Source organism: Carettochelys insculpta, chromosome 27, assembly GCF_033958435.1.
Source record: "Carettochelys insculpta isolate YL-2023 chromosome 27, ASM3395843v1, whole genome shotgun sequence".
Taxonomy (NCBI): Eukaryota; Metazoa; Chordata; order Testudines; family Carettochelyidae; genus Carettochelys; species Carettochelys insculpta.
In genome coordinates this window covers 6,580,752-6,591,840 of record NC_134163.1, presented here as the reverse complement: position 1 = coordinate 6,591,840, position 11,089 = coordinate 6,580,752, and the positions used below count along the sequence as shown (strand labels likewise).

Below are 11,089 nucleotides of genomic sequence, written 5' to 3'. Positions count from 1 at the left end.
CCCCCGCACACCTGTGTGAGTCCCTGCGCACGCCTGTGTTTGGTGTGTCTGTGTGTTCATGCACCACTGTGTATATGTGTCCCTGCACACCTGCGTGTGCCCACACACCTATATGTGTGGCCACACACACCTGTGCACATTGGGTATGTGTCAGGCACCGCTCGTGTGTGTGTGTGTGTGTGTGTGTGTCTACACACCTGTGTGTGATTGGGGTGTGTGTGTGGGGGTGTCCCTGCACGTGTGTGTGTTTGTTGTGCCTGTGTGGCCCAGTGGATTTGAAACCACAGCGGGAGAACCCGGGGGCCCACCTCAGCCAATGAAGGACTGAGTGTGTCCACAGCCTGGAACGGGCGGGGGGGTGCTCCAGAGCTCAGCTCATGTCTTTGCTCCAGAGAAGGAACTTCGGGGGGGGACCCTGGCAACCAGGCCAGGCAAATGATTTGCCTGAAAAATATCACCCAGGTCTGTGCAGGGCTGGGTCTCACCTGCCCCGCAGGGTTAAAGGAATCTGGGTGCCATGGTACCTTTAAGGCAGAAGTTGGTAGTTGCCCCCCCCACCCCCACCCCCCAGCACAATAAACCCGGGGCTGGCTGGCGTCCCTGAGCGCTCAGGCGGAGGGCTGGCGGCACTGGGCATGGGAGGGGCGCTGGCCTTTGAATCCAGGTTCAGCCTCGTGCGATCCCTGCGCCTGGCACAACAGGCACTGCCGAGCCAGCCGGACACCATGTCTCCTCTGCCAGCCCTGCTGCTGGCTCTGCTCGTCAGCTCCTCATGGGCCCAGGACGGTAGGGAGGGAGCCTGGCAGGGGCTGGGCAGCAGGCAGCAGATGGGGCCAAGCAGGGCCCAGCCACAGGCTCCCAGCTCTCTCCTCTGGGCTGTGGGACACCTGGGGCAGGACCTGCCCGAGCAGAAGGGCGGCGGGTGCTGGCGGGGGCTCAGGGAGGGCTCAGTCCCTCAGCCCAGCCCTGTGGGTGGAGCAGGAGGCTGAGGGCAGCCCAGGGAAGCCCCCTTGGGCAGCAGCTCCTCGGGGGATCTGGCCCCCTCCACACCAAACCCTTTCCTGGGCTTGGCAGGTGCGGTGCAGGGCACCATCGTGGGCTCCCAGGCGCTGCAGCCCTGGCTGGTGGGGCTCACAGCTGTCGTCGTCTTCCTCATCATCGTCGTCGTGCTGATGATCATCAACAGGATGTGGTGCCACAAGAAGCAGAGGTGAGCGCCTGGTCTGTCCCCCCAACCCATGCAAGAGACTCCACAGTACCCTCCCTTTGGCCCCCTCCTGCATGGTGCTGAGCCCCCCTGCCCCGCCCCTCCAGTCTCCTGGGTCACTGTGCTCTCTGGGGTCACTGGCGAGGCGCGTCTGAGACCACAAAGCACTGTGACTTCCAGGCAGTGTTGGTTACACGGGGGGTGGGTTGCAGGGCTGGAGTCAGGACTCCCGGATTCTCCTGCCGGCTCGGGTTGGGGAGCGGATCCGATGTTTGGCTCAGAGCAGGGTGGGGCAGTCAGGGCTCCTTGGCTCCATCCTCCACGGTATTAGTGACTTGCCAGAGCAAATGACTTCACAGATGGGCAAGGGCCTGGCCCACTCTGTGCCTCAGTTTCCCCATCTGTTTAATGGGCATACCAGAGCTGCTAGCCCCTGGAGGATATTGGGAGGGTGGTGACCAGCTGCTCTGGTCAAGGCCCGTGGAGCACTGATGCTCTGTGCGATCACTGACCGTACTTGCAAAACATATTTGAGACCCAGGAACGAAATGCCCAGGGCACAAGGCAGCAGCTCCCTGGAACCTCAGGAGCGGAGCCCGTTGCCTGGTGAAGGTTGCCCTCTGCTCTGGTCTCTCCAGCACTGGACTCAGCAGTTTGGTGCTTATCGGTGGTGCACTCTGTGCGTCGGGACACACCCTGGCTCTGCTTTCTGCTGGTACTGCAGCCTCGGGGGCATGGGGCACAGAGGGTGTGTATGCTACCAAGCTCTGCAGCCCCAGGCTACTGCGGGGGAGGTGGGAAGTGCCCACTCCTTTGCAGAGCTCTATCGGGTCCATGCTCCGGCGCAGAAATGTCAGCGCCTGGCAGGGCTCAGGAGGCGCCTTTGCTGTGCCCATGAAACTAACCCAGGCTGGGCAAGTTGTAAGCCAGCGAGAACGGCCATGTGCACGAGCTCCGGAGCGCTTGTAGGCAACTCGCTGCTAAAGTCTCAGGCCCTTCCAGCCACACTGAGCCTGCTCCAGGCTCACTTTGCTGTTGATAGGCATGTTCCAGGCCTGCCCACTGTTTTGCTGAGCGGGACAGGCAAGCGGAGCTGGGGCAGAGCCGTCCCTTACAGAGCGGGCGCTGGCGTCATCAACACAGGGCAACCGGCCAAATCGAAGTGCTTGGCTGTGGCACTTGCATGCACGGGGCCAGTGGGGCTCCCCGGCTGTGACTCAGAAACTCTCTGTAAATAGTCTGAGGGGAGGTGCTGGGCTGGTTGGAGGCCTGACGCTCACCCCCAATGGTGGCGGCTGCAGCTCCTGTGCTGTGGGTCTGGCTGGGCTGGGTGCGATGGAGTGGGGGATATGTGTGTGTACCTGAGTGGCTGACAGAAGGTGGGGGACTCCTGCTGAGGGTAACAGGGTGGACCAGGTGACACCTCTGGGCTGCAGACAAAGGAAGAGGTGGAGCCTGAGGGGTTTGAATTGGAACTGGGAGTTGGAAAGCAGTTAGTCTAGGCTGAGAGAGAGAGAAACAGAGGAGGGGGCAAGGCCCCAGCTCCTGGGTACCCCCTCAGGGCCTCTTCTCCCCACATCCCCCCTCCCCAACGTGGGTTGGACTGGCTGTCCCGACTCCTCTGTACGATGCTGTGCCATTTTGACTAATAAACCTGCTGTTCTCCTGCTGAGTGAGAGTCACTCCTGCCTGCGAATGGGGTGCAGAGCTTGGGGACCCCTGACCCCCATCACACTGGTGTCAGCAGTGGGATGTACTGCACCCTGAGGATGGAGCATCCAGCAGTAAGTGACAGGGGCCCAAGAGGAAGAAGGGGGGCCAGTGAGACCCAGGTGTGCTCATGGGCATTGAGGTGCAGTTCCCTAAGGCAGAGGGGCCTGTGGCTGAACCCGAGCAACTGCAGTCGTGGTCCTTGAGAGGGGGTTTCACACCCAAGGTGAGATTACTCCTGGGAGTCTGTTAGAGTTGGCCCCAGAAGGCAGAGGGGCCGAGGGCCCAACCCCCAGGAACAAGTGACCTGCGAGGAGGCTGACACGCTGAATGAGTTCTTCCCAAGAGAGTGTGCTCATGGTCCTTGAGAGCGCGTGTCACATTGAAGAAGGGGTTCTTCTGGGAGTCTGTTGGAGTTGGTCCCAGAGGGCGGAGGGGCTTACAGCCTAACCTCGGGAAGCTTGTGACCCGCAAGGAGCCTGGCACACTGAAGGGATTGTGGGTGCAGAGGGCATCGGCCTGTGGGCCTGCAACTATGCTCAGCAACTCCACTGTGAAGCGGCAGCACCTGGAAACTGAATCGAGATTGAAGGAGCTGGACTAGGCAGCGTGGATGTACATGGAAACTCCTGCAGGGGTGAGCCCAGATCAGGGCAGGGAACCCTGGACTGCGTGGAGCTCTGAACCGAGTGGCCTGCCACAGCTCAAGGAGGGAAGGAGCGATTCTAACCCATTGTCTACTAGTGGCCAAGACAGGCCTGCGAAGAGTTTTCCAGGCCTGGGCCGAGGAAGGTGCCTGTGTGTCTGTGCAGGAAAGCAGCTTGTCTACTGGGAATGGCAAGTTGTCCATGAGAGAAGCTGCCTCACCTTCTGGGTGTGTGTCGACACCAGCCAGGAGGGCTGGGACAAAGGAGAGAGTGTCTCGATTGTCTGTCTGTGTTGAACAGCAGCAGCAGCCTGGGGAGAGAGCAGAGCCTGCATTTGAAAAAGGTGCCAACAAGGAAACTAGTCCATTGTCTGAGGAAGATTTCCCCAGCCTGGGGTGGCTGGAGAGGGAACCACCAGGAAAGATCATTCCAGGTGTGACTCTGAATCCAGCCATGGGGGCTGGAACACAGGGAATGGCTCTGGGATGGGCAGTGGTATCCCTGATAAGGACACTGGTCCTTGGTGCAAGAAAAGTGCTTCGGCTTCTAGGGAAGTGAATCCTTTGTCTGAGCCTGTGGGGGCTCGAGATGAGGCCAAGATCCCAGAGTTGGATCTGAGTGCAGCTGAAGCCCAGATGGAAAGTGGGCCTGCCTCTGTCTCTCTCAGGGAGGATGATGCTTTAACTTGGTCTGATCCAGTTAGTATCATCAGAAAATCCCAGAAACGAGACGATTCTGGTACTTGTTCTTTGCCTGATGCTGAGGTGTTACTGGGAAGGGGTGAGAGGTCTCTGTCTGACCAGAGTCATCCTCTAACCAGGTATCAGAGAGGTAACCATGTTAGTCTGTAGCTTTGAGAACAAAAAGTCCTGTGACACCTTATAGACTAACAGATATTTTGGAACATAAGCTTTCATGGGCACAGTCCGCGGGTCTTTGCCCACGAAAGCTTATCCTCCAAAATATCTGTTAGTCTACAAGGTGCCACAGGACTTCTTGTTATCCTCTAGGCAGGACACAGGAAGAGCAGACTGGCAACTGAGTTATGCTGCTTGATGAAAATAGAGAAGCTGGTAGCAGAAGGGAGGAAAGAGATCCTAACCTTTTGTCTAGTGGTACTGGCTGTCTGCCTGGAAGGGGGACTGTGGGAATCTGCCTGATGGGCCAGAAATGATCCTGGGTGTAGGTGAAACCCAGGAGCTGGCTGTGACTCAAGGGAGCAGTGCCTCTGTGGAGCCAGACAAGGGTGAGTTGTTGTTTGGGGGAGCTCTTGAGGAAGAGAATTTCCCTGAAACTTTTCCTGAGCAATCTGTGGGGACTGCAGAAAATGGGAGTGACGTGAAGGAGAGTGAACAGGAAAGGTGCTTATCTGTGAGAGCCAGAGCCGGTCCTTCGCCTGTGGAGGAAGAGATTAGAACTCGATGGTGCAAAGAAAGGCCTCAGCCATTTAGCCCCAAAATGGCAGATTCTCAAGGATGTTACACAAAGGTTGTGGTCTACCAAAGAGCATTATAAATGTATAATTACAATGGGTTTGTTCTTGTTACTCACACTGACTGCTGTAACCAATGGGTGTTTTTACCAGAAGCTGTGGAATTGTACCATGTACTGAATGTTTGGAAAGAGCCATGTGACATGTTGACATTGATGTATAAGCATGAACTGTATGTTGAAGGAGTTTGTAATTCTGAAATGTCAGCACCGTTGTTCCCTGTTACTAGTCTTGCAACCTCTCACATGAGGAGGAACATTCCAAACCTATCGTGTGGCATGGAAGGGGAAGCTGAGGCACACAGCCATTTTGGTGGTACGGCTAAATGCCAAGGGTGGAAAGCATTTGTACCTTCCTGAACTGGACTGTAACTGAATTCCAAACATTTGCTGGAGCAGCTGTATGGGCTGGTGGGCAGATGGGGCAGGGCCCAGAACAGAGAAGAACTGTTTGATCTGCTGGTGCTGCAGCAGCTGTATGGGCTCTGCCTGCCCAAATTGAGAACATGGCTCACGGACCAGGGGCGAAGCAGGGAGACCAACCAACCTGAGGGAACCAATGGGACTTGCCTGGCTTCATCACATGCAAGGGGCAAGACCAAGCTCCTGACGGGGAGCCTCCCCCTGCAGGATTATGACATGGAGGTGGTGCACATCAAGGGGAGCACCGAGGGTACAGCCGATGCCCTATCACTCAGGAGCTGTGTCTACACGTGCACGCTACTTCGAAGTAGCGGCACTAACTTCGAAATAGCGCCCGTCGCGGCTACACGCGTCAGGCGCTATTTCGAAGTTAACTTCGACGTTAGGCGGTGAGACATCGAAGTCGCTAACCTCATGAGGGGATCGGAATAGCGCCCTACTTTGACGTTCAACGTCGAAGTAGGGACTGTGTAGACGATCCGCGTCCCGCAACGTCGAAATTGCCGGGTCCTCCATGGCAGCTATCAGCTGGGGGGTTGAAAGATGCTCTCTCTCCAGCCCCTGCGGGGCTCTATGGTCACCGTGGGCAGCAGCCCTTAGCCCAGGGCTTCAGCTGCTGCTGCGGCAGCTGGGGATCCATGCTGCATGCACAGGGTCTGCAACCAGTTGTCGGCTCTGTGGCTCTTGTGTTGTTTAGTGCAACTGTGTCTGGGAGAAGCCCTTTAAGGGAGCGGCTTGCTGTTGAGTCCGCCCTGTGACCCTGTCTGCAGCTGTGCCTGGCACCCTTATTTCGATGTGTGCTACTTTGGCGTGTAGACGTACCCTCGCAGCGCCTATTTCGATGTGGTGCCGCGCAACGTCGAAGTTGAACATCGACGTTGCCAGCCCTGGAGGATGTGTAGACGTTATTAATCGGAATAGCCTATTTCGATGTTGCTACATCGAAATAAGCTATTTTGATGTTGGCTTCACGTGTAGACGTAGCCAGGGAGGGCCCTGAACTTCCCCAGGTCACCGGCTGAGTGACCCCACTCAGTTCAGTCTGGAAGGGGGGAGAGATGTGATGGAGTGGGGGATATGTGTGTGTACCTGAGTGGCTCACAGAGGGTGGGGGGCTCCTGCTGAGGGTAACCGAGTCAACCAGGTGACACCTCTGGGCTGCAGACAAAGGGGGAGGTGGAGCCTGAAGGGTTTGAATTGGAACTGGGAGTTGGAGAGCAGTTAGTCTGGGCTGGGAGAGAGAGAGACAGAGGAGGGGGCAAGGGCCTGGCTCCGGGGGCCCTCGGGGCCTCTTGGGTGCCTCCTCTCCCCAGTGTGGATGGGACTGGCTGTCCCTGCCTGCTGCACTGACTCTTCTGTATGACACTGTGCCCTTTTGGCTAATAAACCCGCTGTTCTCCTGCTGAGTGAGCATCACTCCTGCCTGCGGATGGGGTGCAGAGCTTGGGGACCCCTGAACCCCATCACATGGGGCTGGGCTGGGCACTGCAGACACTGCAACCTGCAGGATGGCAGTACCGCTCAGGTTTGGCCCCACCCTGAGTGGGCCAAGCCAGTGTGAGCGGAGCTGTGGTGTGGCTCACAGGGTGGCAGTGTCCCTCACTAAGACTTGGCCTGTCCGGGCTCTCATCACCATGACAGCTGCCAGCTACCGCCTCCTGTGCGGGGACCCTGGAGGCTGCAGCGCCTAGCGCAGGGAGCTCATCCCATGGGACAGGAGCTGCAGCAGCTGCCATGGGCCAGGGCTAGCTAAGGTCTTTGGTGAGCCAGGAGCAGCACCTCAAGCCAGCTGCCCCAAACAGTCATGTCAGGCACTAGCAAGGCCTGTCAGGGAAGGATAACAACCTACTACCTCTGCCGGCCCAGTTAGTTAGCACGTTGGCACCATGCTGAGGCGCTCAGGCCCAGCTAGCAGCTCTTGTGGGGACAGTGCGCGGTGTCCACACACCTAATTGGTCCCCCGGCGCATTCCCGGTGGGAATCAAAAATATCCAGCAAAATGACCAGGGAGTGGGTCAGACGGGAGGGGTGTCTCTGCCGGCCAAGTGCTCTGGGGCGAGCACCTTCTGGTTACGTCTACACGTGCCCCAAACTTCGAAATGGCCACGCAAATGGCCATTTCGAAGTTTACTAATGAAGCGCTGAAATGCATATTCAGCGCTTCATTAGCATGCGGGCGGCTGCAGCACTTCGAAATTGACACGCCTCGCCGCCGCACGGCTCATCCCGACGGGGCTCCTTTTCGAAAGGACCCCACCTACTTCGAAGTCCCCTTATTCCCATGAGCTCATGGGAATAAGGGGACTTCAAAGTAGGCGGGGTCCTTTCAAAAAGGAGCCCCGTTGGGACGCGCCCCGCGGCAGCGAGGCATGTCAATTTCGAAGCGCCGCGGCCGCCCGCATGCTAATGAAGCGCTGAATATGCATTTCAGCGCTTCATTAGTAAACTTCGAAATGGCCATTTGCGTGGCCATTTCGAAGTTTGGGGCACGTGTAGACACGGCCTCTGTGCGCAATGCCCCGCCACAGCAGGGACAGGCGCTGCTCTGCCCCACAGCCCTCTGCAACCAATGGAAAAGCTCCCGCTGGCGTGGGCTGGGGCTCCTCAGAAGTATAGCCTGGGCCCCCCACCCCCCGCTGCCCCCAACTCCCTCCCCCGCCCCTCACTCCCTCCCCCTGCCCCACGCTGCCCCCTCACTCCCTCCCCTGCCCCCCGCTGCTGTCTGACTCCCTGCCCTACTCTTCCCACAGGGACGAGGAGTTGTCGCTGGGAGAACCTGACAAACCCAGGTAGAGCTGTGCCTCTCTGGCTGCTGCCTGGTGCTGCCACCCTGTGGGGGCTGTCTGGGGGATTGCCCCCCCACCTCCGCTGGCTGCAGCCCCTGGGGTCCCTTCAGCCAGCCAGGGGAGGAAGCGCTGCCCCTCACTCCCTCCCCTGACTCCGCTGCCCCCTCACTCCCTTCCCTCCCCTGCCTCCGTTGTCCCCTCACTCCCTCCCCTGCCCCCACTGCCCCCACTCCCTCCCCCTGCCCCTCGCTGACCATGACTCCCTCCCCCGCCCCCTGCTGCCCCCCCTCCCTCCCCTGCCCCCCGCTGCCCCCATGCTCCGCTGCCCCCTCACTCCCTCCCCTGCCCCCCGCTGCTCTCTGACTCCCTGCCCTACTCTTCCCACAGGGACGAGGAGGAGTCGCTGGGAGAACCTGACAAACCCAGGTAGAGCTGTGCCTCTCTGGCTGCTGCCTGGTGCTGCCACCCTGTGGGGGCTGTCTGGGGGATTGCCCCCCCCCATCTCCGCAGCCCCTGGGGTCCCTTCAGCCAGCCAGGGGAGGAGGCAGCAGCTTGAGTCCAGGCCAGGCGAGGAGCAGGATGGCCGGTGTTCCCGGCTCTGAGCACGGCTCTCCCTGCAGGGACCTGCCCCGGGGCACTTGGAGCAGGAGGGGGAGGGAGCAGGGCCCATCCCTGCTGGACTTCGTATTGGGGCCTGTCTTACCTGGCACATCCCTCCCTTGGGCAGCTCACCTGCCCTGCCAGCCCACCCGCCCCCCAGCGTGCTGGGCTCTGCCACGCCAGGGACACCTGAGCAGCGCCATCCCAGCCCCTAGTGAGCGCCTGGCCCCACCGTGCCAGGGACCCCCAGGCAGGGCCCAGCACCTGGCTCACCACAGCAATGCCTGTTGGCATGTGTGTGGGGGGGGTGTGGCCATTCGAGTGTGTATGTGGGTGTGTGTGTTTTGTGAGTGTGTGTATGTGTGTGGGGTGCATGTGTGTGGACGTGTGTTTCGTGACTGTGTTTGTGTGAGTGTATGTGTGAATATGTGCATGTTTTGTGAGTGTATGTGCGAGCCCGTGTGCATATGTGCGTGTGTGTGCATGTTTTGTGAGTGTGGGTGGGTGCTTGTGCATGCCCCGTGGGCTGGTAACGATGGCAGGTGAGGGCAGCTCCCAGCGCAGGCCCTTGGTGGGAGCGGTGACAAGCAGACATCTCCTCGGGGGGGTTTCCTGCCCAGCCAGACTCTGCAGTTGGTGGTGACTGGGCTGACTCCAGTGCATGTCATGTGCCCCGTAATGCTAATGACTAGTGAGGATCCTCCTGCTGCTCAGCAGTGGAGCCCCATGGAGCAGGGGGCTCTGGTTTCACCCCTACTGCTACTGTCAGGGCACAGGGGCTGTGGCCAGCAGTGCAGTGGCAAATGGGTGCCCTATGTGGCCACTGGCCTGCTGGGAGGGGACGGTGGCAGAGCCCCTTGGATTGGGCAGCTCACGCCCCAGCCTAGCAGCGGTGTCCCGCCCCTGCCCCTGTTGTTGGCACGTCAGTGTCCTGCTGGCTGGGTGCTGCACAGCCCAAGCCAGGCCCAGCCCTGCCCTGCTGAACTCCCAGCCTAAAGCCAGGCCAGGTCGAGCTGGGCTTGGACAGGTATGAGGGGCAGGGGAGCCACCCGCAGCTGTTCCCCTGAGGGAATCAATGAACGTGGCTCTAGCCTGCGCCCGGCGCCCGGGGGATCTGCCCACTCGCCCCCAGCCCAGCCCAGCCCTGCTCTGTCTGCTCTGCTCAGCAGGCGCGTCCTGACCCCCTGTGAGAACCAGGCACTGGAGGAGGATGACGAGAAGGAGCCGACCAGGAAGGCAAACAAAACCACCTCCCTGTAGGGAGCCTGGAAATGCTGCGGCTGCTGCTGCTGCATCCCCCCGCTGTGCTGCTGCCCGGGCAGTTCATGTCCCCCTGTCTCTGCCCACTCCGCCAGCCTGCCCCTGCACCGGACAGCGGCAGCTGGAGACACCGACCGCCATCCCTGGGCCCTGCCAGAGCCGCCTGCACGATCCCTGGGCCACACCGTGAACCGCCCACCCAATTACTGCTCCCTCCCTTGGCAGATCCACCCCGCCCCCCGCTGCAGAATTGGGCTGCGTTTGATTGACACGAGTGACAGCAATAAGCGGTGAGGAACAGCTAAGGGCAGGTGTAGTGAGTGGGAAGGAGCCAGGGCCGTCTGCCTGAGTCCAGCACACTGCAGCCCCTCCGCCCAGGCCACCCTGAGCCCGACCCCACAGTGAGTCCCTGGGGGTGGGGTGGGTGGCTGTGGCTAAGACGAAGTCCTGGCTATGGGGACGTGGGGTCACCCAAGGCAGCGTGAGCAAACTTTTTACATCCGGCTCCACTTGTCATCCCTGCAATTACCAGCCCCCGCCCCCCAATTATAGACCCGTGAAATCATAGCATCACAGGCCTCAGGAGGTCATCGAGTCCAGGCCTCTGCCCAAAGCAGGATCAACGCCCACTCAGTCATCCCAGCCAGGGTTTTGTCAAGCCAGGACTTAAAACCCTCTAGGGATGGAGATTCCACCACCTCTCTGGGTAACGCATTCCAGTGCTTCACCTCCCTCCTGGGGAAATAGTTTTTCCTATTATCCAACTTACACCTCCTGCGCTGTAACGTCAGCCCATTGCTCCTTGTTCGGCCATCTGTCACCACTGAGAGCAGCCTCTCTCCAGCCTCCTTAGACCCCCCTGCAGGAGGTTGAAGGCTGCTATCAAATCACTCCGATGTAATCCACACCGAGGGCAATTTCGGCTATGTTCGTGTGAAAAATAAAACTCTTCTCAGCAAGTATAA

The 11,089-nt window shown here is 59.5% G+C and overlaps 1 protein-coding gene across 6 annotated transcripts; it reads left to right on the top strand.

Annotated features, from left to right (window-relative positions):
* Nucleotides 1-719: 719 nt before the first annotated feature.
* Nucleotides 720-11,089, top strand: SMIM24 (small integral membrane protein 24). Of its 6 annotated transcripts, none has more exons than XM_074978452.1 (5): nucleotides 720-786; nucleotides 1,075-1,210; nucleotides 8,229-8,267; nucleotides 8,652-8,690; nucleotides 10,034-11,089. In XM_074978452.1, exons 1-5 carry the CDS (start codon nucleotides 726-728, stop codon nucleotides 10,122-10,124), a joined length of 366 nt encoding a protein of 121 aa, XP_074834553.1. In that variant the 5' UTR covers nucleotides 720-725; the 3' UTR covers nucleotides 10,125-11,089. The 6 variants fall into 6 exon arrangements, with proteins under 6 accessions (XP_074834553.1, XP_074834552.1, XP_074834557.1 ...); XM_074978451.1 differs by having other exon boundaries at nucleotides 10,031-11,089; XM_074978456.1 differs by lacking the exon at nucleotides 8,229-8,267.

Coding starts and splice junctions, on each gene's coding strand:
- SMIM24 (XM_074978451.1), top strand. CDS start 726: ATGTCTCCTCTGCCAGCCCTGCTGCTGGCTCTGCTCGTCAGCTCCTCA. Junction 787..1,074: donor CTCCTCATGGGCCCAGGACG/GTAGGGAGGGAG, acceptor TGGGCTTGGCAG/GTGCGGTGCAGGGCACCATC. Junction 8,268..8,651: donor GGAGAACCTGACAAACCCAG/GTAGAGCTGTGC, acceptor CTCTTCCCACAG/GGACGAGGAGGAGTCGCTGG.